General features: G+C 35.6%; 2 protein-coding genes across 3 annotated transcripts in view; one reads left to right on the top strand and one right to left on the bottom strand.

Annotated features, from left to right (window-relative positions):
- LOC132705243 (head-specific guanylate cyclase) overlaps window positions 1-20,994 on the top strand; it is a 199,471-nt gene that overhangs the window by 92,841 nt on the left and 85,636 nt on the right. For both annotated transcript variants that reach the window (XM_060675723.1, XM_060675724.1), the window contains exon 3: window positions 11,088-11,164. In XM_060675723.1, coding sequence (XP_060531706.1) covers window positions 11,088-11,164 — 77 coding nt within the window. The remainder of the gene's footprint in view (window positions 1-11,087; window positions 11,165-20,994) is intronic.
- Window positions 18,509-20,173, bottom strand: LOC132705527 (uncharacterized). Its single transcript, XM_060676148.1, has 2 exons — window positions 19,581-20,173; window positions 18,509-19,196 (listed from the first exon to the last, which is right to left on the bottom strand). Exons 1-2 carry the CDS (start codon window positions 19,959-19,961, stop codon window positions 18,891-18,893), a joined length of 687 nt encoding a protein of 228 aa, XP_060532131.1. The 5' UTR covers window positions 19,962-20,173; the 3' UTR covers window positions 18,509-18,890.

Below are 20,994 nucleotides of genomic sequence, written 5' to 3' on the forward strand. Positions count from 1 at the left end.
ATAAATAATGGTCAATGATTACGCGTACTACTAACAATTAATAATATTCTAGTAACTGGACAGGTACAACTTCCTATTTGCAGTGCTGTCAGTTTCTAACTTAAAAAATAAGTCTAAATAAATTGATCTGCAAATTAATATTGTTATTGATTTGGTGTTAATTAATAAATTATTTGATGAAATTTACAAATATGTATCTCCAGTTGTGAATCCAGTGCATTGTTTCTAAACAAGACAAAATTTTACTTTGTTTAATTGGGAGAATTAAAATTAAATTTTAAATATCTGTTGCAGCTAAATTAATAACAATTTGCAAATTAATTGAATCATACGTGTTTGGGCACGTGGGATTTAAAATATGGCGTGCTTTCTCTGCTATTCAGAAGTCGATTGCGTTTATTGCCGCTTAGCGAGAGACAGCGGTCCTATAGAAGACGTTCATACTGCTCTCTAGTAGTTGTTAGGAGCAAACACCGACAAAATAGGATGAAATAAATAATTACAGTCGGCGATTACAACAGAATAAAATATACGGTACGGAAAGCTAAAGAAACAAATGCTTGCAAGACAAAATTCAAACGACTTTCCAAGGAAATAATGTAAACAGCCATAAATCTCTACTAATGGATAAGAAATATAGGTGATTCGGCATTATTATTACTCGAGCGACAATGAGAAATACCAGGCATCAGCCCAGAAAACCACTTACGTTTATAAGAATATGTAAGTATATATTTTTTGAAATTCCGATATTTTAACCGAATAGCCAGCAATCTTATCTATATGCTTATTTTTACACGAACTATTGTTGTAATATTTGCTGGTACATATTATTTTCTTCGTCCTACACGCGCACTTTTTGTCGACGCAATAGCGCTTGCAATTACACTGTACAAAGCCTGTTTTGATCCAAATGCTAAACCAGAAGCTGTGCGGAAAGAAACAGACGTTGACGGAACCGAAGAAATGTCGATAAATTTTGAGTCAGGCAAAGTAAACTCATTACTACAGTACAACGACTGCAAAGGTCGATCTTTCGTTTCTGAAAAGGAATTAAAAATTATGTTAAATATGTAGCTGACATAAGTTTATTACATACCAAGCTGATAAAGTCCAGAGTCATTAATACTGAGTACAACAGCTTTCTTTCTCGGGGCAAGTCTATCTCTGTCAACATGAGATACTCCGATAATAACAATCATTTTCTCGGATTGCTTCTCCAGTCCTTCTTTAGAATCGTCCCGTACAATAATTATTTTCTTTGTTCATAAATATCGGTTACATGTAATTTTCTGTTTTTTCTGTACACATTTTTTTTCTCCTGTTGATCTTCATCATGTTTATCTTCACTTTCGTCTGAATTGTTCTGATAGCACAACTTTTGTCAGTGTTCTTCTGTTTCGATGTTAGACAAAAGTTCTTCAGAAAGTGACAAATCCTTGAAACCGATCTTCTGAGGCACACCGAATATAGCTTCATAAGGAATTTTAGTTATTCCCGTATGCAGAGAATGATTTGTACTGCTTTGCACAAATCGCAACCCTTCCGACCATTTCGTTGTGTGTTGATCGGTCACCTATGTAATCAGCATGTCCCATGCATCTTGATTTGATCTCTCAACGGACCCTTGACTCTGCGAATGGCGAGTTTTTCCATGTACCAACTTCAATCCGGGCCACATTTCAGCAAGATTTTTGATTATACGGGGTGCAAATTCTCTACCATTGTCGCTTTGTAGAATCATATGTGCCCCTAAAAAACAGAAAATATCTAATAACTGATAGGCAGCTTCTTCAGCTGTCTTGGTTTTCAATGCTCGTAGTACGGTGAATTTTGTTAAATGATCCTGATAGTTGAGGATGAAACAAAATTCTTGGTTTGGTTCACTTTGCATGTCAATTAAATCTACTTGACAACGTGATTTTTTTTCACTTGTCAAAATTGGCTTCACCACTGGACCTTAGAACTTTCTTTTTTAATTGGCATTGCTTGCGAAGTAATAAATAAATCTAAATTATTTGCCGTGTTATGTTACTCTATTTTCTCTTGAGTTTAGAATCCATAACTGAAATAAGCAAAAGTACTTGTAGATCTTGGGTCCATTAAAAAAACTGAAAAAAAAAACAAACCTCCTAATCTCTTATGTCCAATCCCACATGAGCGGAATGAATTATGTCAAATAATTCGTAGGTAATGCAAAAATACCGCGTTCGGCGGTTTCGTCTGACCTTCTTTCAATTAGCTTTTCCGTTTCGCCATCTTTTAAAATATTTTATATTTTTTTATATTTATATTTATATATATTTAAATTATTTCTTTCTTTTCTTAAAAATATTGCTACGATCATTGCTGCCACTTATAACTTCTTGCAGTTCATCATTAAAACGTAACTTAAGGTCTTCCGTGGCACTTTCTAGCGACTTTCTAACCCCACACAAATCAGATACTAAATGGAATTAATATTCTTACTCTAGCTTCGTATAGATATCGTGTACAAGCTGAGACACGCACAAAATCGACGATGCGTTTGGTATTCGCTTTCTGGCAATAGCAGTTGACCCAAAATGAGTTCTGGGCATCATTAAACAGCCGGAAAGCGATATGTTAGCAATTTGTTTACAAGTGCCGAAATCAATCTTATTCCCTGTCTAGTGTTGGTGCTGGTTGGTTAGTAAAGCCGATGTTGTTTGATTATTTCTTATGGCTAATCGATGTTCCTCGAGCATGGCTGAAGTCCTCCTATTGGTCTGTACCACGTACGTCAAGCAGCACGATCCGTACGCCACACTATATACTCCTTGGTTCTCCAAAGTAATTTTTTGTTTTGGGTTTCTTAATATTGCTTCAATGGTATAATCAGGTTTGTACGCCGTAGATATCTCGTGTTTTCGTAATATCCGGCCTATTCTGTCAGTAACCCCCTTGATGTATGATCTCTCTTGGGTTTCGTCCTGCACTCTCTGTTACGGCTGCTGTTGTTTGCTTATTGCCCTGCTGATGGTGCGCCGTTTTGAAGAAGACTGGTACTAATTTTCTTCTTTGTTCTTCTTGTTTGTAAGCCTGACGGACCAAACAAGTATTTGCCACTGCCTGTATCCGTGATGGGTGGTGGTGAGACTCAGCGTTCAGATATCTATTGGTGTGTGTTGGTTTTCTATAGACAGTGCCTTCCAAGTGTCCATTTTCGGCCAATGTGATGTGTACATCTAGAAAGGTCAGACTGTTATCCTCTTCAGGTTCTATTGTGAATGGATGGAATTCAGATCATCTTAGAATTTCAATAGCTCGTCTTTTCCAAAAGACCATACAACAAATACGTCATCAACGTATGTTGTCCATAGTTTTAGCCTCAGGTTTGTACGCCGTAGATATCTCGTGTTTCCGTAATATCCGGCCTATTCTGTCAGTAACCCTCTTGATGTATGATCTCTCTTGTGTTTCGTCCTGCACTCTCTGTTGCGGCTGCTGTTGTTTGCTTATTGCCCTGCTGATGGTACGCCGTTTTGAAGAAGGCAGGTACTAATTTTCTTCTTTGTTCTTCTTGTTTGTAAGCCTGATGGACCAAACAAGTATTTGCCACTGCCTGTATCCGTGATGGGTGGTGGAGAGACTCAGCGTTCAGATATCTATTGGTGTGTGTTGGTTTTCTATAGACAGTGCCTTCCAAGTGTTCATTTTCGGTCCATGTGATGTGTACATCTAGAAAGGTCAGACTGTTAGCCTCTTCAAGTTCTATTGTGAATTGAATCCTTGAATGGATGGAATTCAGATCATCTAAGAATTTCAACAGCTCGTCTTTTCCAAAATACCATACAACAAATACGTCATCAACGTATGTTGTCCATAGTTTTAGCCTCAGGTTTGTACGCCGTAGATATCTCGTGTTTCCGTAATATCCGGCCTATTCTGTCAGTAAACCCCTTGATGTATGATCTCTCTTGGGTTTCGTCCTGCACTCTGTGTTGCGGCTGCTGTTGTTTGCTTATTGCCCTGCTGATGGTGCGCCGTTTTGAAGAAGACAGTTACTAATTTTCTTCTTTGTTCTTCTTGTTTGTAAGCCTGACGGGCCAAACAAGTATTTGCCACTGCCTGTATAAGTCATGGGTGGTGGAGGGACTCAGCGTTCAGATATCTATTGGTGTGTTGGTTTTCTATAGACAGTGCCTTCCAAGTGTCCATTTTCGGTCCATGTGATATGTACATCTAGAAAGGTCAGACTGTTATCCTCTTCAAGTTCTATTGTGAATTGAATCCTTGAATGGATGGAATTCAGATCATCTGAGAATTTCAACAGCTCGTCTTTTCCAAAAGACCATACAACAAATACGTCATCAACGTATGTTGTCCATAGTTTTAGCCTCAGGTTGGTACGCTGTAGATATCTCGTGTTTCCGCAATATCCAGCCTATTCTGTCAGTAACCCCCTTGATGTATGATGTCTCTTGGGTTTCGTCCTGCACTCTCTGTTACGGCTGCTGTTGTTTGCTTATTGCCCTGCTGATGGTGCGCCGTGTTGAAGAAGACAGGTACTAATTTTCTTCTTTGTTCTCGTTGTTTGTAAGCCTGACGGACCAAACAAGTATTTGCCACTGCCTGTATCCGTGATGGGTGGTGGAGAGACTCAGCGTTCAGATATCTATTGGTGTGTGTTGGTTTTCTATAGACAGTGCCTTCCAAGTGTCCATTTTCGGTCCATGTGATGTGTACATCTAGAAAGGTCAGACTATTATCCTCTTCAAGTTCTATTGTGAATTGAATCCTTGAATGGATAGAATTCAGATGATCTAGGAATTTCCACAGCTCGTCTTTTCCATGTTGTTGTATGTTGTCCATAGTTTTAGCCTCAGGTCTCTGTTGCTTTCCTTTCGAAGTAAATCATGAAGAGGTCAGCAATCACAGGTGAGAGAGATGATCTCATTGCTACTCCATCTACTTGCCGATATATTTTCCTATAGTGGTGAGTTAAAGGCGCTCACGATTGGACCCAGGGGAACCCTGTTCTTATGTATCTTTGGGAGCCCGTAGAATTTTGAACAACGGCTCGATTTTTCCCTGGGTATGTCCGAGATCGTAAGAAATAAACGAAATAATAATATAATGAAAATAATAAAATAGAAATAGAAACCCGAAGTGTCGGGTTCTGATGGCGAACGAGGCTATGCGGGGTTAGACTTCTCGGACATATTAAAAGAATGCACAACACAGTGCTTAAAACAAATGAATAATTTTATAATCATTTAATGATTATTAAAAGGCAATCCAACGATCTGCGACCCGCTAGATCAACTACAAAACTAGTCAATCAAAAATAAACTATCGGAGCTACTTAAAATCCGACCTAATCAGTACTTTTATAAAGCCAGACTATCTTCGGCGGTGTGCGTTCTGTTCACTTCGGAAAGATACCAAAATGGGTTCCTATGGGTCCACAATATATGACAGAATTATAACTGTTTAGGTTAGACCGATAAATAATGAGAGTCAAAAATAAACACTCAAAATTTATCAGACATCGTTTCAAATGGTTTGAAGAATTTACTGACATGTATTTATTAGGTATTTAATTTATTAAAATCTTCTTATAACAATAAACATTGAAATTTATCCGATAGATGGAACATTTCCTATAGATGCCGTTTGAAATTCTAATACGATCCGTTATAACGCCACTGCATGCTCAGTTGGTCTGAATTATACCCGATAATCCCGATAATAAATAAAGATAAAGTCGATCGGGAATTAAATCGGTTTTGGAAATCGTGACATTCCGGTACGAAATGGGGGGGCGTTTTAAGATTGGTCGAGATTACATTGGGTAGCTTACACTGTGTTATTGCGTTTCAGGTAAACCAAGCGCGTCCGATAAAATAAATACATTTACGAAAATAAAGGAAAAGAAAATTTTGATTTGTCGAATACAATGCAAAGTGCATAAATAAAAATTCATTTTCATTTATGTAGTTTCAATTGTGTGAATTAGCATTAAACGCAATCTCTTATACAGGATGAGGGCAGTCCCATACCGAAAATTTGCCACTGGAGAAATTGACGTATGGTAAAATTTTCTTTAATTAAAGAATAAGCTAATTATGATTTTTTGCTGTTTGAAACGAGTAACGTTGAACATTAGTAGACATTAAGTTTTCCTGATCTATTTGCTGGCATCCAAAATTAGAATTTCAGATTTAAGAAGCAATAACGCATTCACGAGGCTTATTGTCTCTCCGCGGATAACCAGAATTCGAATACTCTTATAGCACATATAGGCGATTACGGGAGAAATTCCGTTCAGATGCTTTGTTGAATTGCCTCGACAGAAGCACTATTGATTGACTTTCGAGCAGAATGTTATGTTTGCGTAAATTGCAAATGCTGATTAATGTTCTGTCATTTATCACGTATGTTTGGGGACAAAAGGCATGTTTCGAAGGAAACGTTTCTCTTAAGATTAGTTTATTTTGAAATTACAAGCTATTGATTCTAAAATGAGCAATAGCTAGGTAAACATAATACTTAAATACAGTGTGTCAAGGGAAAATAGAAACGAAAACAATCTTATTCTGTTTTTCTCTAAGTTGTTGCACCTACTCATTTGGGAAGTTGCCGCTTACTTTAATTTGAAAAAAAGAGCAATAATTAGTACCAGCTAAGCATAATACGTAAGCAAAATCTGTCATGCGACAATAGAAACGTAATGAAGCGATATGCAAAGAAAAATGAAGAGCGCCATAATTTTATTTTTAGTCGCTTAACTCAAAAAAAAAAATATTCTTGCTATTTTTCTTCATGCTATTTCAAAGTTATTTCAATTTCAAAGCTCTATCATCATCTTGATAGTTTGTTGCTTAACCCAAAATATTTTTTCTCTTCCTGTTGTTTTTCTCTACGTCATTTTATTTGGAAAGTTGTCGCTCCACCTGTGTGTGTGGTCTTTCAAGATTCCTGGAACATACTGGTAATTTGTTTATCCCATCATACGATCAACCTACTCATTTCATTATATGTTTATGTGCAATACTGAAGCCGTTGAAGGTATATATCCCTCCTGTTCATCTAATGTATTCAGTTTTTGGTCTATCCATCAATGTTTTTTCAGCTCTTCTTCAAACTATTTTTCTTACTATAGCCTCTAATATTTATGTGTTATGTTTATTTCGCCGAATTTGATCGATTAGCCATGCGGCTCTTCTTCATATTCTTGTAGCATCTTAACATTCCATCCATCCATCCATCCATATATCTCAATTCCTAAGGGTTTTTTAATTTGCTGGAGGATTCTTTTAATATCAACCAACCAACCAATCGATGATTTCGAAGCTAGTATTGCTGTTATTTTTGACGCTGATATCATCACTTTTTTTAATTTTCTATTTTCCTGACTTTGCGTACTGGTTTTATAATTTTTGTTCATTAGAAGGTTGAAAGAAAGTGCCATTTATTTTCCTTTGAGATTTCTTCAATATTTTCATTTAATGTTTGTTTTTGTTATCTATTAATAGGAATTTTTGTGTATATTTTTTTTATTTAAACTCTAACGTCAGTTTTTCAAAGAAACTTCTACAGGCTACTGTAATACTTTTTACACAAACTTCTGATGTTTCGCCAATCATCTTGTTGGCTGCTTCAGACCTTGAGTGCAACTGGCTCGTATTTTACTCTGTACCTGCTTATATACTGTTTGAGGAGGGCAGAGCTAAATGAAGGGCATAAACCCTGTCTCCGATGACTGATTTTCATATTGGTGACGGGTAGAGACCTGAATCGCGGTTAAGATTGTTAGGTTGTTTATAGATTTTTATAGACTCTCGGATCTTTCATTGGTAGAAGAATTGATTGAATGCAAGAATTTTAGTTTTATCGAATAAAATTTTATGTCCAGTTTCATGAGTGTGTTCGGCAACAGCTAATGAGTTTATTTGTCTTAGTCGTAAGGCTCTTTCGTGTTCTTTGAGTCTAGTTGATAATTTTCGTCCGGTTTTTTGTCTTTGACGGACCAAAGATGTTGAGAAATATTTGGACAAGTGGTTTTGACTTTATACTTTTTTAGAACTATTGATATGTGGAACGCTTAATATCTTTAATGTGAAAATTATTAGAGAGAAAAGCAGAGGTAAGGTGTTTTAATTCTGGGTTCAGTGACTCGGGCTGAGATAATTTTACGGCTCTGCAAACAAGAGAGTTGATAACCGATGATTTTTGGGCCGGATGGTGATGTGACCATGGATTAAGGTATCGATCTGTGTGCGCAGGTTTCCTGTAAACACCATGACCCAATGTTATGTCTGATTTTCTATTGATAAGAATATCTAAGAATGGAAGGTTATTATTAGGTTCCAACTCAATGGTAAAACGTATGTTAGGGTGTATAGAGTTTAAATGTCTAAGAAAATCTACTAGGGTTTCTTGACCATGAGGCCAAATAAAAAAAGTATCATCGACATAGCGTTTTCATAATTTTGGTTTTATATGAAAGCTGATGAAATGAAATGAAAGGAGATTAAACCTTTCATCTAAAACCAAAATTATGGAAACGCTACGACGATGATACTTTTGTTATTTGGCCTTATGGTGTTTACAGGAAACCTACGCACACAGACCGATACCTTAATGCATGCTCACATCACCATCCAGCCCAAAAATCATCGGTTGTTTTTGTTTACAGAGCCGTAAAACTATCTCAGCCCGAGTCACTGAACCCAGAATACACCTTACCTCTGCTCTTCTCTCTAATAATTTCCACATTAAAGCGTTCCATCAAAAAATATACTTCACTACAATAACACAACAATAATGAGGCCGAAAGCAATTCTACACTTGCCACTTTGGTCCTACCTTACATTCAAAACATCAATGACCACATATCAAAAGTTCTAGAGAAGTATAACGTCAAAACCCGATTTACCACTTGTCCAAAAATTTCTCAACACCTTCGGTTCATCAAAGACAAAATTCTATTTGACATAACAGGAGTTTACAGCATTCCATGCATATGCGGCAAAGAATACATTGGAGACACCGGACGAAAAATATCAACTAGAACACAAAAGAGCCTTACGACGAAGACAAATAAACTCATCAGGTGTTACCGAACACACTCATGAAACCGGACATAAAATTTTATTCGATAAAACTAAAATTCTTGCATGCAATCAGTTCTTCTACCAACGAAAAATCGCCAACGAAAAATCCGAGAGTCTATAGAAATCTATCAAGAACCTAACAGTCTTAACCGCGACTCAGGCCTTTACCTGTCACCAATATCAGTCATCTGAGACGGTGTTTATGCCCCTCATTTAGCTCCGCCCCCCTCAAAGAATATATATTCAGGTACAGAGTAAAATACGAGCCAGTTTTAGTCAAGCTCTGACGAAGCCAACAGGATGATTGGCGAAACGTCAGCAATTTCAACTCAGAAAAAACCGACGCAGGAGGAATCCAGAAGTATTATATGATGCTTCAGATTGAATAATCATTTAATGTTTAATATGTCAAAAGCATCGATAAGTTTTGATTGGTCAAAATATAAATATTTACTAACTTCTACGCAAATAAAATAGGTTCCTACTTGTCTGTTTCCAAAAGTCTAAAATATGTCAAACATAATGTACATAATTATATAGCGTGTCCCATTAGAGAATGAAAAATCAAGTAATATTTCAAAAATAGCATTTTTGAAATGGTAATTTTAAAATTCAAATTTTCACGCTTTTACTCGCTCAACGGTTATGAGAAACACTCTGTGTCTCAAAAAAAGATGTAAACATATTTCATATGTCGAAAATGTGAAACCGCACGAAACATACACACCCGCCGAACAATATCTCTAATATCATTATGCGATTAAAATGTAACCGTCTAGAGTCTAGACATTTCTAATATTTTAATGATGCAAATTTATATCCGTCCGCTCCATGCGACCCTGTGACAAGATATCGTTACTACACCAGGCGACTTTCTCGAATTGTACTGTGTTCCAGAGACTTTTTAATAAGCGAACAGCCTCTGGGGAAATTTTCACTCCTTTAAAAGGATACGAATTTATTTAGCCACGAATCGGTTTATAACCGCATTGTGAAAAGATTTAGTTTAGGGTTTACGCCGAAAGCAAAACACAAAAAAAACTGTCTCAGAGCTTTCCGACGCTTGAATCGACGCTGTTTATGTTTGCCAAGTCTTCCGAACTATTCGAACAAACTAATAATCACCGGGGACCATCTCACCAGAAAATTGTTTTTCCACACTTCCGCTACGAGGCAAAACAACAATACTTTCAATTCCTGCTGACTGTGAATTAGCTCGATTTCGCTGAACTTCAGAATCTTAACAACGTTGAAGCACTGGCAAAATATATTTTTCGATATCCTGAGTGTCAGAAAATACGTTAAAAGTTTATTCACGATCAAAATATCCCAAGTGAGAAAAGAAATACAAAACGTGCCAATAATCTTTAATGTTACGTTAGAAAAAACACCTTAATCATAATCCTAGCTACGATGCGTGCTTACAATCGTTATAAATAGAAACACTCAAAACAAAAGACACAAATTTTCATTAAGAACGTAAACTATTCACTCGAATTATTTAAATCTATTATTTATTTAGATTGGAGACAAATTATTAAACTGAACCATTGTACTAATAATTATTAATGATAGATATTTCTGGTTCTGGTTTAGAGTTAAAAATTTAAGTAGTCTATATAAAGTTTGTTTTCATGAGAGAAATGCGAAACGTCTTTTTGATCGATGAAAAAACAGTAGTCTTTCATTTATAATGCGTTGCATAAACCAATCGTGATATATAACCTTAACACAGGTTGTATTCCGTACATATGTGAAGAATTTGCTGGTAGATTATTCAGCAACTGCCCTGATCGTTGCCAAACTATTAGGAAATATAGAGGCAACAACCGAGTAGTGGTTTAAAACCAATTCAAGCTCCTATGCAAACGATAAAGACCAATTGTTCACACTAGTAACATCGCAAACAAGTTTCAAATTAATGTGAAAACAAACCTATAAACGTCAGTTCGCATGATGTTTTTGGAATCAACCGCAGCAACATTTTTATTATGTCATTTGTTTCAGAACGACGCCATCCAAGAGGCGGTAAAGTCATTAATAGCTCGAGAGCAACAGAAGAATCCCCAGCGATATCAATGCTTGTAAGTAATTACATATTAATGTTGGCCAAGTTCTCCGGTTGTGTAAATGATTAAAATGAAGCTATAAGAAGCGCTTTCACAATTTTCAATTATTATTTCAATACGATATGCAATGATTTCGGCGACACTGCTGTCTAAAAAATTATGCGTTTTCCCTATAATGATTTTCCGACAAAACAATTATTTATAATGTTTGAACTTAGGTTTCCACAAATACTTTGGGAGCAGGAAAGAACATCCTGAATGGATACTAAAGCGTTAGAACCTCCTAACGATAGAACCGCGAAGATAGTTTGTTGGTGGACGTTTGAGTCAGAAAAATTTGAAATTCGGTGTGCCCAAAAAAGTTTGTAGTAATAGTAGTCAGATTTATTTAATAAAATTCAATAAAATTAATTTTTGATATTAATTTCGCTCAAATTAAAAAAACTTTTTTGTGACTGACGATGTTTTGTAGCTAGTTAAGAAAAGTGCAATTTTTGTTTAGTCATCTTTGAGATTAAATAATTGGTTAGTTTTTTTGCTTCTAAAATTATTGCGAAAACTCATCCGTAGCATACAACGTTAGTGAATGAGATTCGGTTTTAATTTAAATGCCAAAATCGGTAAACGCATCGAAAATATTATGTTTTTTTTTTTCGGAAAATCAAGCGCTGTATTAACCGGGGTAATCAAATTTTGCTAGCCCCAGATGTAAATATTTCATTCCCGCAAAATTTAATATTCACCAATTCTCTTTTGCGAATTGCGGTTTGTTAAATTTTGGTCACTGCTTGAACGCCGATAATCAGTTTTTACATGAAATCTCCAACAATCCGCGGCTAATTACTACCAACAGTTTTAGATATTTCCGCTGTGCCGGATATATTTTTTTTATTTTTACTTGGGTTTGCAAAATGTCTAGTTACTTGACAAGTAATCAATTATTCAAAGTTACGCGACAGTTATAATATTGACGTTATGCTTCCAAAATGTTTGACGATACTCAGCTCAACTTATACAAACCCTTTAGGGTTTAGAAATCTAACCTAGAGATAAGCTGAAAATCTTTGTCTTGCGATGCCTCTCATTTCAACAGAATGGAAAGGATATCCCGGAACACACGACAGTGTGAAATTGTAAACACAAAGGAAAAAGATTAAAAACCGCCTTCTTTCATGTTTTCGTGTTGTTTTAATTTTAAAATCATAATGCAGAGATTGTTTTAGGAAGTTATTATGATTTTTACAGCATTTTTTATTTATGCATTTGAGAAACACAAATTTTGGTTACCTAGTTTTACAACTGGGCTGCGACCACACGTCAGTTTTGTTGGAAACAAATGTTTATTTAAAAAGACATTAGTTCTTTGTAGAATAATGAAAACACCCACTATAAAATAAATAGATAAAGCAGTCCATTTAGAAAGCAGTGTATTAAAAAAAAAAACCTTTTTTGCTCTGATTTCCCTTACACATATTTTCAACGACTTTCTTGTTATTCTATAATTTCTATATTACGGTAATGTTTATCAGACAGTGATAATTTTGCTTTAATAAATAAAATGAACACGGCGATCCTAAAAAGTCAGATTAATTGGCACATGAAATCAATACAGTACAATTAAATTTAGTACGTAATAATTAATTGATTGCAAAAAAAAACTGAAAACAAGAACAACTGTTGCATCTATATGACAACATTTTTGTTCAAACACTTAATAAACTTTAGTAATAACTTTCGATGGGCATCTAGATATAAAGCAGTAACGTCATTGTCTCTAGTTTGTACAGGAATTATGTCACGAGCCGTCCCTTCAGCCCTAGGAAGAAGATGCTCAGCTAGATTGTGCCGCGTCAGGTTTTAATCGCATAAAACTGTTGTTTCACTTATTATTATATTATATTATTATATTATTATTATAAACTTTTTAATCAGCGACTTTCGGTTTCCTGTTAGAAAAGTCAGGTCTAGAAGGAATACACACACAATGCCACTTAGAAAGGTATAGTCCATCGATGTTGTAATAAATTATATACCACACCATACAATAATACATATAGTGTCGTATCTGGAAAAACGAAATTTTGTATATTTGGTTAGTTGTAATTATTTGGTTAATTCTGGCCACCCAGTAATGATAATTTTCAATACCATTTTCGAAAGGGGATTCAGTTTTCGAGCACAAATGATTACGAGTTACCCATGTATTTATGTCTTTCAAAATTTTTAAATCAATACCTAAAACTATTGAAATCAACAAATAAAATAATTAAAAATTTAAAATAAGGAAGTTAGGTTATGCGAGATAGTTATGAAATGCTCTGTATAATATAATATTATATATTAAAAATTTTTGCATTGCATTGGACATAGCACATCTGTACCAACAACTTTTATATGTAAAACTTTTCGAAAGAATCCCGCAATAGTGAGCTACCCTGTATGTTTAATTTGACTGATTGAAAAAATAGTTCGGCGTAATAAATTTAAAATTTTAGGCCTTGGGTTTTAATAGATTCTGCTCTAGTACTTAATTAAGACCTGTCTTTCAAATGTTAATTATTAATTTAGTTTTGCTATATTTACATGAGAAACGCTTATAAATCGAAAATCTGACGATGCAACTTAAATTCAATCTTCTTTCAAAACAACTTTATTGCCGTATTAAAGCGAACACTTTTTAACAATCTTTGCCCACGTTAACATAAAAACCTTTAGCAACAGCCGGATATTACTCTCTTTATTGAAAAAATCTTTTTCGCGTCTTCGTCTCAAGACGTCGAGAGTTTTAACGTGAAATTGAACGAATCCTCTCTAAAAGCATGACAAACAGGGAGCGAAAAACATGAAAAATTTATTTGGATACTTTATTTTTGATCGGTGTTTGCACGGTTTCTTTTTAAAAGTCATCAACTACGCATCTTGTTTGCCATTTTGATACCTACTATTTGTTTAGGCCATATTTATTCTGTTCATACTTCTTGCTTTATAATATATGCGAAAGATTTTTAAAAAAAGTAAACTTGACATATTAACAAGAACTTGGTTCCCTAATAACCATAATAAAAATAATCAATGGCCAATCAACGCTATCCAAGAATTGCGAATTAAAAATTGTTGTTTTTTATTCGTTCTTTAGGAATCTACACTTCCCCTTGGTAGAACTTACTCGCTTACATCGTGTATCACCATAAAATGTCGACAACTGTAATAGATCTAATGGGACAAATTATCCATTAATTTTTATCATGAAATATTTTAACAACTAGAATACATAATAAAATATGTGACATTAAATGTTTCAATTCTTTTTGAACAACTCTTAGATCCTTGCAGGATTTTATCATGTCCAGAATTTTCTTAAAATTGCCTTAAATCAGTCGCACCCCAGCAGTTTTAACACCAACAGCGCCAAAGGGTCAATTTAACATTTTTAAAAATTAGTTCTAAATCTTCCAGACCAAGGGCACTACGGGGCTGGATTTTTTCGGCTTTTATTATTTTTATGTTGTATACACGTACAAGTAAGCTTAGTCTTGTTTGGCATATCATTTTAATTTTTTGATGGCTTTTACTTATTAGCTCCGCTAGGGATCATTGTGATCCATGTCGAACAAGTGATTTGTTCAGTTGTTGTCTATTGTTATAACATACACGTGTTGTAAAAATGTGCCGTATCTCAATGTTTCTGAACTTGAACAAATAGCCAACTATATGGCAATGAATGACTTTGGTGGAGAAGATGATAGTAAGGTGGAAGGCGACGAATCAGTATATTTCCCAAGAGAAATGAGTTCCAGCGAATCATGCGATTCTGAGGCAGTGACCAAAGAATACCATAAAAAAACGGGTCTACAGCAACCAAGGTATCCAATTATCTTCGATATGTAGCACTGAAAAGCTCGTAATTTCTGAGAAAACAGAACTAAAACTATATTAGATATTGTGTTTTTATGTGCATGTTTCTACTACTTTTCAATATCAAAGTGAACAATTCTGTGGCAACTGATGGTGGAAATATTTTTGAAATATATATTTTTATAATTCATATGTCTGTACAACCTATGATTTTAATTGTTGCAGCTGGTGTTTTGGTTAGTCATCAAGTTGCCACTTTACAAACTGAAGGAACCGATAGTGAATGTAAACGAGGTAGGGGCGTGGACGTGGACGTGGGCGTGGTCATTCGGCAAGAGTTCCTCAAACATCAGCAGCAAATGCAAGCTCCGATATGTTTGCCATTGGATCCGACTTCTTTGGCAGTGATAAGGAAACAGGAAGGACATCCACGTCGAACATTGTTAGAGAAACTCCAGGACCACCACCATATGATGAACGGCATATAGTTAAAGGAGATATGTTGAGTGCATGGCGATTGTTTCTTTCTGAATCAGTTTTGCGACCCATAAAAATGTCTGCCGAAGCTGAAGCTCGCCTTAAGGATGAAAATAAATCGACGATTACACTAGAGGAACTTGATGCATTTATTGCTTTACTGCACTTTCGTGGGTCTTATAAGTGAGGAAGAATGAATTATGATCTCTTATGGTCTATTATTTGGCTCATGGATACATACATCAGCATTAACCCGGCCTGAGGAAAACCAGAGCTGTCTTCTCTCAATTCACTCAGGCAACTCTCAGCAGGCGCATCCACGTCGCGGGGGTGGGCCCGACACGCGTATGAGTCGGTGGCTAAGTTCTGCTGGGGACCCAGTATAGCGGGGTATAACGCTGTCCCCTTGCCCGGGGATACGGGCGAAGACCACACCGGCGGTGAAGGCGTAGAAGAAAGGTGGATCCGGTGTAGGTGGCAACCCAGCCCTCAGGGGGTAGAATTAAGGCAGACTGGAGTTGGGCAGCAGCAACTCCAACACCAGGGTAAAGCGGGGAAGAGATACTTCGGTACGGTTTGCTACTGGATATTAATGTGCGACTGTCAAATAATCGACAATATCATTATGTTCTCAAGAATAGCCACTATGGATATAAGTACTAGTCAAGAAACGGCTCCGAGTCCCCGGCGTCCCTTAGATGGGACAGGAGCGCGAAGAATCCCCGGGTGGAAGTCGAAAACTGTATTAAAGCGTATCGCAACACGGAATATTAGAATCCTGTTTCAGACCGGAAAGCTATAGATATACAGATATAGATACTGGGACTATCGGAAGTACGCTGGCCTGGCTCAGGCATTTGCTATCAAGATGAAGCAATCCTCTACTATTCTGGTGCAGACAATGGTGATTACACTAATGGAGTCGGCATAATCCTAAGGAAAGAACTAAGACACTCAGTGATAAATTTCATCCCCTATAAGAACCGCATGATGCTACTACAAATTAGAGCACATCCCTTAAATATAAATCTGGTACAGATCTACGCGCCTACAAGTGGGAGTAGCGAAGCGGACAGAGAAAAGTTCTACTCAGATCTAGAAGAACTAACAATAAATATTAAGAAAGAGGAAGTGCTCATTATAATGGGCGACTTCATTGCAAAGATTGGAAATGGTAAGGTTCAAGACTGTGTTGGTAATTTCGGATTGGGTGCGAGACATGAACGTGGAGACAGATTGGTGGAGTATTGTCAGGAGAAAAACCTAACAGTCACAAATACATTCTATAAGCTACACCCTAGAAGATTGTATACTTGAACGGCGCAGGGCGATAATGATCTTAGACGAATAAGAAATCAGATCGACTTTATAATGATTAATAAACGTTTTAGAAATGGAATACAAAGCGCAAAAACATATCCAAGCGCAGACGGCAACACAGACCACAACCTTTTGCTAGCCAATATAAAATTCCGCCTAAAGAAGCAAAGTAAATATAAACCGCCACTCAAGCTAAACGTAGAAAAACTTCGAACCGAACAATATAAACAATTATTCAACAAGAACCTCCATGAAACACTACACGAAGGGAGTAACTGGAACGACATGAAAAATGCAATATTAAAAGCTGGGGAAGAGGTCCTCGGAAACATCCCAGTGAAACCAAAAAAAGAATGGATGACCCCCGAAATTCTTATACTTATGGAAGATAGAAGGAAGCATAAGAATAAAAACAGAGAAAGATATAACAACATACATAGACAAATAAAACGCGACATCAAGAGAGCTAAAGAAGATTGGCTGACACGCGAATGCCACGAATTGGAAGAACTTCAGACCAAACACGACACATGTAATTTACACAGGAAACTAAAAGAACTATCTAGGAAAACTAGGAATAACACAACTTGCATAACAAGGAATGAGCAAGGTCATGTAATATTCGACGAGGAGGAAATAAAGCACTACTGGGAGAATTACATTAGAGTACTATTCCATGACGACCGAGACAACATAGAAATAACAACAACAAACCAGCGAAACGACTGCCTGGAAATACTTCCTTCCGAACTCAAGTATGCTCTAAAAAACAGTAATAATAAAAAAGCCGCAGGCCGTGACAGGATGCCAATTGAACTCCTGAAAGCACTCGATGAAGAGAACATAATCAGGCTAACACAAATTTTTAATGATGTGTACAATTCCGGAAACATCCCAACAGAATGGCTAACTTCAACTTTTGTTCCATTACCTAAAAAGAACAACCCAACCCAATGTCAGACTTATCAGCCTCATGTGCCACCCCTTGAAGGTCTTGCTGAAGATTGTCCAGAACAGAATTTATAAGAAATGCGAAGAACAGCTGGACAACTCGCAATTTGGCTTTAGAGGAGGAATGGGGACAAGAGAAGCGTTTGCAATGACAGTACTTCTCCAGAAGAGCCGAGAATATAGCAAAAGTATATATATATATATATATATATATATATATATATATATATATATATATATATATATATATATATATATATATATATATATATATATATATATATATATATATATATATATATATATATATATATATATATATATATATACAAACAAACTAACTGTTAATTATTGGGATCACCCCAACTTCGATGGATCGCCGTAAAGGGAGCAATAAAAGATGTTGAAGCTCAAAGCAAAGTGGCAAATTATTGTAATATCTAGCTTTCGCCCATGGATACAGGCTTCATCAGGACACTAAGTCATATAGAGAACAAAAAAAAAACACTTCATCAGAGTTAACAATCTAACCAAAAAATAGTGAAAAAACTTACACAACACGCCTCTTTCAACCTCTACATATAGAGAGATGACATTGGTATATAAAATAAAGTGTTTCGCCCGTTCTAACTATCAACATAACACTCGATGGATGAAATTTATGGAAAAAATTTACAATTGTAAAAAAATATTAACATCCACCACAACGTTACAAAACAATTCCACTAACATAAAACGTTAAGGTCAATAAAATATCCGGATTGATAAAATATTAAAAGATGAAAAAAAAAAACAGCCGATTTGTTACAAATGACACTCCGTATTGTCGAGAAGGAAAACTAAATGTGCGGGAACTTATTAACAATTCGCAATAACCTAAAAAAGCCACAACCAAAAAACCAGTCAATGATACCAACTGTACAGCCAACCATAACATATGTAAAACACCGAACAAGGGAGGGAATTTCAAACAGAATTCTTTCAAATATACACCCATTGTACACTATTTATATAACTATGTTTACATTATTGAAGTTAACGTTAAGGGTAATTAGAAACAATCCTTTAGGAACGGGGAGAAAGAAACAAAGAAAGGAAACTGTTTTTAAACATTAATAGCAACAAATTTAGCAACCCACTACAACCTGACCGTATCAAAAAACTCTGGTAGCTTATGCTTCGCAGTACGACTCTGATTAAGAAGATAGGTGTAGATGCTACTAAGACCCTCAACATCCTTCTTTCTGTTGAGGCTATTACTACAACAGTTAATATAACACATCTCTAAAAACTTACGTTTGAAGAGGTTCTTTTCACTCTTTAATACTACCGCTTCATCGTACATGACACTATGTCCGGTATCATTGACATGAGCACTTAAACTAGTAATATTTGGTTTTAACTTACAATCACTTTTATGAAGTGTTAGCCGTTTTTTCAACTTCTGGGAAGTATGACCAATGTAAATTAAATTGCAAGAGCATTTAATGCAATATACAACGTCTGATTTATGTAACGATGGGGTAATGTCTTTAAGATTGGAATAGAAGGATTTGAGGGGTCTTAAGTTGTAATTGGCAATTTTTATATTAGTATCTTTAAAGATCCTAATCAGAGCCGGGGACAATCTATCTATATACTGTAGTTTGCCAAAACTAGGCAACTCATTATTAACATTAAGCTGTGGTTGTAAAGCATTAGGCAGGTGTGTAGTGGCACTATTACAGGAGAGAATTTTATTTATTTACGATTGTGGGTATTTATTATTAATTAGTAGGTTCCTTAATAACAATAAGTTCTTATTTAACAGACTATGGTGACAAATTTTTTTAATGCGATCAGTCAATGCTACAATCATATTGATCTTTTGTTTTTTAGGGTGATACGATGTGAAGGGAATGTATCTACCGGAACTAGTAACTTTTCTATGCCAATCAAGAATAACTAAATTTTCACTAGTGCGAATGACCTTTGTGTCAAGGAAAGGGACTGAACGATCTGTCTCCGTCTCCACCGTGAAAGTGAGATCGGAATGAAAGGAATTGAAAATTTCAAGTGTGGATTCGATGAGGTTAAGTGGAACTGCTGTTAATAAATCATCCACATATTGATATATGAAGGGGAATTCAAAACTAACTCTGTCTATCACATAATAAAGTAATTTGTTCATAACAATCTCAGCGATCACAGGGGAGGCCGCACCCCCCATAGGAAGGCCCTTCACTTGTTGGTAGAATTTTCCATGAAATGAGAAAAAAGTATTATTATATAGAAAAGTTACCGTATCCAAAAACTCCTTCTTAGGTAATGTACAGTTGGGCTCAACCAAGTCAAAATGTTCCTCTATAATATCAACAACTAACTGTAATGGAATATGAGTAAATAAGGACACTACATCGAACGAGACAAGTGAAAAATCAGATGGTAAAATAGACTCATTAATACGCTCCGCAAACTCAAAGCTATCTTTAACCCTAAACTTATTGAAGCTACTAAAAGACTTATAAAGAATTTGACTGATAAATTTAGCTAAGGGTTGCGTCGACGCATATATATATATATATATATATATATATATATATATATATATATATATATATATATATATATATATATATATATATATATATATATATATATATATATATATATATATATATATATATATATATATATATATATATATGTTTTATAGATTACCAAAAAGCGTTCGATAAGGTGCAACACATGAAATTAATAAATGAACTGAAGAACATCCAACTAGACCAAAATGATATTAACATAATTAAAAGCATATATTGGCACCAGACAGCCACAGTAATAGTCAACAACTTGGAGACGGATGAGGTACGAATCCAGCTAGGCGTTAGACATGGATGTGTACTCTCACCGGCACTCTTTAATTTATACTCTCAGGTAATCTTTCAAAAGGCTCTTTCGGACAGAGAAGAAGGAGGAGGAGAAATTATCAACAATATACGATTTGCGGACGATACGGTAGTTCTGGCTGAGTCTCTCGAAGACCTACAATTGCTGGTGGATAGAGTTTACAACGAAAGTCGTGCAATGGGGCTCACAATTAACATAGAAAAAACTAAATTTATGGTTGTCTCAAAGAACCCGGCGAGGCAACATCAGTTATACATAGAAGAACGAGCTGTTGAACAAGTCGAAAAATACAAATATTTGGGAGCGTACATCACCTCTGGCCTAGATCAAGATCAAGAAATAAAGGTCAGAAT

This window comes from Cylas formicarius, unplaced genomic scaffold (genome assembly GCF_029955315.1).
Source record: "Cylas formicarius isolate icCylForm1 unplaced genomic scaffold, icCylForm1.1 PGA_scaffold_7__23_contigs__length_41026272, whole genome shotgun sequence".
Classification (NCBI taxonomy): domain Eukaryota; kingdom Metazoa; phylum Arthropoda; class Insecta; order Coleoptera; family Brentidae; genus Cylas; species Cylas formicarius.

What these genes read in the sequence shown, in the direction of transcription:
- LOC132705527 (XM_060676148.1), bottom strand. Translation starts at nt 19,961, where the DNA reads ATGGGGGGTGCGGCCTCCCCTGTGATCGCTGAGATTGTTATGAACAAA. An exon ending in CATTGACTGATCGCATTAAA is followed by an intron (nt 19,197 to 19,580) that starts AAAATTTGTCAC and finishes CATACTTCCCAG; the next exon opens with AAGTTGAAAAAACGGCTAAC.